The 5,446-nt window shown below is 53.9% G+C and overlaps 1 protein-coding gene across 1 annotated transcript; it reads right to left on the bottom strand.

The window, feature by feature from the left end:
* Window positions 1-639: 639 nt before the first annotated feature.
* Window positions 640-4,981, bottom strand: LOC144166422 (uncharacterized). The gene is made up of 3 exons (XM_077695949.1): window positions 4,875-4,981; window positions 3,064-3,918; window positions 640-673 (listed from the first exon to the last, which is right to left on the bottom strand). Exons 1-3 carry the CDS (start codon window positions 4,979-4,981, stop codon window positions 640-642), a joined length of 996 nt encoding a protein of 331 aa, XP_077552075.1.
* Between the last annotated feature and the right edge of the window lie 465 nt (window positions 4,982-5,446).

Below are 5,446 nucleotides of genomic sequence, written 5' to 3'. Positions count from 1 at the left end.
ACAATTTTTCTCGGTCATCAAAAGGGTAAAAAGCTGCAGGTCCTGGATTGATTTATAGTTTGTTCACCTGAAAAATCTATCACTAGAAAATATTGTTACGTAGAGGAATACGTAAAAATGAAGGTGTATTTCACACACACAAAGAAGGGAGCACCGCGTTGGACCTAGCCCGAACCTCTTCTTCCTCACAGCTGAGCCCCAGCACATGTCCGCAATGCTTGGGGCTATGTACTAACATTTCCTTCTTTAACTACTGACACACTGTAACATAACCCCCGCGGCAAAAAGCGCCGTCTCGGTGCTTCCTAGGGCGATGTTGTGGGAGGGCGATGGTACGGCTTGAGGCGGGAAACGTGGACAATGTCTGTTTTGCCGCTTCCAAGGTAGTAAGTTGGCGAAGGGGCGGCTTGGGAGATTTCATAGGTGACTGGAGTCACTTGACGGACCACATGGTAGGGTCCCGTGTAAGGGAACAGCAGTTTTTCAGAGAGCCCCACGCGGCGGGACGGCGACCACAGAAGAACAAGAGACCCAGGTGAGAACTGCAGGTCTCGGTGGCGGGAATCGTAAAGCGCCTTTTGGGAAAACTGCGATGAGCAGAGGCGAGAGCGGGCAACTTGTCGAGCATGGTCGGCACGGTCAACTGCGGCTCGAGCATATTCCGAAGTTGGAACTGAAGGCGGCAAGAGAGTGTCCAGTGGCAAAACAGTCTCGCGACCGTAGAGCAGGTAAAAGGGAGAATATCCAGCGGTGTCGTGACGGGACGAATTGTACGCAAATGTAACGTACGGTAACGCCACGTCCCAATCCCGATGGTCGTCGGAGACATACATTGAGAGCATGTCGGTAAGTGTTCTATTGAGTCTCTCAGTGAGACCATTCGTCTGAGGGTGGTAAGAAGTCGCGATCTTGTGTTGCGTTGAGGAAGCACGAAGAATATCGGCGACAACGCGAGACAAGAAATAGCGGCCCCGATCAGTAAGGAGCTGACGAGGAGCGCCATGATGAAGGATGACGTCTTGGAGAAGAAAATCAGCAACGTCAGAGGCACAGCTGGTGGGGAGAGCGCGTGTAATTGCATAACGTGTGGCATAATCAGTGGCGACCGCGATCCACTTGTTGCCCGAACTGGATACCGGGAAAGGACCAAGGAGATCGACGCCTACACGAAAAAATGGTTCGGTGGGTATGTCCACCGGTTGGAGAAGGCCTGCTGGGGATGTGGTAGGCTTTTTACGACGTTGGCAGAGGTCGCAAGAGGCCACATAACGCCGTACAGAGCGATAAAGGCCTGGCCAGAAGTAGCGACGACGCACACGGTCGTAGGTGCGGGAAACTCCGAGGTGGCCTGCAGTGGGTACGTCATGGAGTTGCTGGAGAACGTCCGAGCGCAGACGTTCAGGAAGGACCGGAAGCAACTCTTGACCCTCGGGGCGGATGTTGTAGCGATAGAGGATCCCATTGCGTAACTTAAAGAGGCGCAGTGAAGGGTCATGGGAGCCAGAGTTGAGACGGTTCATAATTGCGCTGAGAGATGGATCGCGGCGCTGCTCGTCCCCAAGGCGTAACAAATCCGTTATTGCGAGCACACTACTTGGGTTTCTCGAAACAGCAACGTCGGAGTTGTCAACCGGGTAACGGGACAGGCAATCGGCGTCTTGATGCAAGCGGCCGGACTTATAAACTATGGTGTACGAATACTCCTGCAGACGCAGAGCCCAGCGACCTAGGCGTCCTGTAGGATCTTTCAGAGAAGAAAGCCAACAGAGCGCGTGGTGGTCGGTTATCACCGAAAAGGGGCGTCCATACAGATACGGGCGAAATTTTGCTAAAGCCCACACCAGTGCCAAGCACTCCCTCTCCGTAATTGAGTAATTCTGCTCAGCGGACGTCAGGAGGCGGCTGGCGTATGCAATAACACGGTCTCTACCGTTCTGTCGCTGAGCGAGGATAGCGCCAATGCCATGTCCGCTAGCGTCTGTCCGGACTTCGGTGGCGGCAGTGGGATCGAAGTGGGCCAGGATAGGTGAAGTGGTTAGAGCGGATATCAATTTAGAAAACGCTTCTGCTTGAGAGGCACCCCAATGGAACTCAGCGTCCTTTTTAAGAAGGTCTGTCAGAGGGCGCGCAATGTCAGCAAACCCCCGTATAAAACGCCGGAAGTACGAGCATAGGCCAATAAAACTGCGGACGTCCTTGGATGAGCGAGGCTCGGGGAATTGCTTGACTGCGCGTACTTTGTCAGGGTCGGGTTGAACCCCATTATTGCCAACAAGATGGCCAAGGATGGTTATCTGCCGGCGGCCAAAGCGACATTTTTTCGAGTTCAGCTGGAGGCCCGCACGTCGAAATATTATGAGGATGTCTGAAAGGTGCTGAAGATGCGTTTCAAAAGAGGGTGAAAACACTATCACATCGTCCAGGTAGCATAAGCATGTTGACCATTTGAAACCGCGAAGAAGAGAGTCCATCATTCACTCGAACGTTGCGGGAGCATTGCATAGTCCGAACGGCATTACTTTGAACTGGTAAAGGCCGTCTGGTGTGACGAAAGCGGTCTTCTCTCGGTCCAACTCATCAACAGCTATCTGCCAGTAGCCAGATCGAAGGTCAATAGAAGAGAAATATTTAGCACCGTGTAAAGAGTCGAGAGCATCGTCAATCCTGGGTAGGGGGTAGACGTCTTTTTTTGTAATATGATTAAGGTGCCGGTAATCAACGCAGAATCGCCAGGTGCCGTCTTTCTTTTTTACCAGCACCACTGGTGAGGCCCAGGGGCTGCACGAAGGCTCGATAATATCCTTGGAGAGCATCTTGTCAACTTCGGCTTGGATGACGTCCCGTTCAGCGCGAGATACCCGATACGGGCGCCTGTGGATGGGGATGGCGTCACCGGTGTCGATTCGATGAGTCACGAGGCTAGTTCGACCCAGCACTGGATTTTCCAAGTCGAAGATGTCACCATACGAAGCCAACAGCTGACGCAGAAGGTGTATCTGATCTGGGGAAAGGTCAGGGCTAATCATAGCGTCGAATTGAGTGGTGGGCGGAGGTGTAGCGGACGAAGTGGGCGGATGGGATATGGTGTTTACAGTAAAAGCGGAAATATGGAAATCGGAGACCGGACAAACAGTAGCGACAGTAATTCCTTGCGGAAGAACCTGGGTGTGGAATGCGAAGTTCAGGAAAGGCAAGGAGACGTGGTTCTGCTGTATGGAGACAATAGTATGGGGAAGGGCGACGTTTCGGGTGAGTAGAACGTCAAGGACGGGCGCAACGACGTAGTCTCCATCGGGGACGGGCATGCTTGAAGAGAGAGGGACATAAGTAGCGGCTTGAGGCGGCAGGCGAACGTGCTCATCAGAGCGTAAGTGGAGGAAAGGTGGGGCGTGGTCGTCGGAGGAAAGTGGGAGCTCAAGTCGAAGCAGACCCGTCGAACAGTCGATTAGGGCAGAATGGTCTGAGAGGAAATCACGGCCGAGAATGACGTCATGAGGGCATTTGTCCAGAACAAAGAACATAACAGTGACGGGGTGTCCAGCTATGCTCACTCGGGCAGTGCACATACCCGCGACAGCCGAAGTTCCTCCGTCAGCAACGCGAACGTGCGAAAGGGCAGGGGTGAGTACCTTGCGGAGGCGAGAGCGCAGCTGTGCACTCATGACGGAGATGTGGGCACCAGTGTCAATTAGGGCATTAACAGGGACTCCATCAATTTCAACTGCTAGCAAATTGTCTTCAGTCGGCAACGTCAAGAGAGGGTTTGCGGGGTCGGTCGTTGATGCAGCGTCACCTCCGGGAGCTGCATCAGCTAGTTTCCCGGAGAAGAACGGCGAGAGTAGTGCGGCGAAAGTCGACGAGGTTCCGGAGAGCGAGACAGGCGACGCCGTTGGGAGGTTGTACTCTCCGGTGGAGCATCTGCTGGTAATTGGGTCTCACGGTGGGGCTGCGAGCGATAGTAGGTTGGGCGGTGTCCATCGTTGCGGGGGGAGTCGTCCCAAAAGGTACTCCTGGAGGACCAGCGGTTCCGACAGTAGCGCGCGACGTGCCCAACACGCCTGCACGTGAAACAAATCGGCCTGTCATCCGGAGTTCTCCATTCAGCGGGGTTTCGGTAGCGCGTAGGGCCGTACACATTGCGTGGTCCGGGTGGGGCATAACTGCGGCGGAGAGCAGGAGTTACGGCGCATACTGCCTGGAAGCCCATGTTGGTAATTTCCTCACGAACGACAGCTTGAATGAGCGAAATGGCTGGAACAGGGCTGGTGACGGCATGGGGCATAGTTTCGGCAGGAGCTGTCGCTTCAAGTTCTCGGCGCACTATCTTTTGGACGGTGTGCTCTAGGGCGTCGCGGTAAGAAGGCGCGGGCGAAAACGACTGAGGGGCTGGTGCGTCGCACGAAGAAGTAGCAGCGGTGTTGGGCAGCCGTTGGAACTGCTGCGTGATGCGCCGACTCTTCGCATGCTCGAAGCGCCGGCATTCTTTCAGTATAGCATCGACTGTCGTACAGTCCTTGCATATTAGCAAGTGAAAGGCGTCGTCAGCTATTCCTTTGAGCACATGCCCGACCTTGTCCTGCTCGTTCATGCTCGCATCGACCTTACGGCAGAGAGCCAGAACGTCGTGGATGTAGGCGACGTACGGCTCGGTCGACGTTTGGGCACGGGAGGCAAGTTCACTTTTTGCGCGTAACTGGTGGGCGACAGGGTTGCCGAACTCTTCCAAAAGCTTGGCTTTACAATCGTCCCAGCTGGTGAGCGTGGATTCATTCGTCTCAAACCAAGTGAGGGCCGTACCTCTGAAGCAGCAAGGGAGGTTGGCGAGCATGATAGTGGGGTCCCAACGGTTGTGAGTGCTGATCCGCTCGTAGTGCTTGATCCAATCTTCGACGTCAACGTTGTCAGTGCCGGTGAAGAAACCAGGCTCGCGGGGCTGAGTAACGACGACCAGCGGGGTCGCCGACTGGCTGGGCGGAGCCATGGTGGCAGGGTGTATATGACGCCCGCTGCGGAGTAACGTGAGGTTGCCCGACATCCCTTACCTCTCGTCTTGCCGCTCAAATCCTCGAGGTTTCGTGACCATTCATCACGTTACCCCGCACCTCCACCAAGATGTTACGTAGAGGAATACGTAAAAATGAAGGTGTATTTCACACACACAAAGAAGGGAGCACCGCGTTGGACCTAGCCCGAACCTCTTCTTCCTCACAGCTGAGCCCCAGCACATGTCCGCAATGCTTGGGGCTATGTACTAACATTTCCTTCTTTAACTACTGACACACTGTAACAATATTGCAGCCAGCGCTTGCATTATCAGCTGCATCTTGATAAATAACCGTTTACGGGGAGGTTTTAAAGCATATTGAGTACTGCAAAATTACTAGTTTTTCAGGCAACATTCTTTAAAACGCAGGAATTTTTGGGATATGCATTTAAGAGTATCATA

Source organism: Haemaphysalis longicornis, unplaced genomic scaffold (assembly GCF_048455015.1).
Source record: "Haemaphysalis longicornis isolate Haplotype H1 unplaced genomic scaffold, Haemaphysalis longicornis Haplotype H1 scaffold_17, whole genome shotgun sequence".
In the NCBI taxonomy this organism is placed as follows: Eukaryota; Metazoa; Arthropoda; class Arachnida; order Ixodida; family Ixodidae; genus Haemaphysalis; species Haemaphysalis longicornis.
The sequence above is the reverse complement of the archived record's forward strand: the minus strand, read 5'-3'. Positions and strand labels throughout refer to the sequence as shown.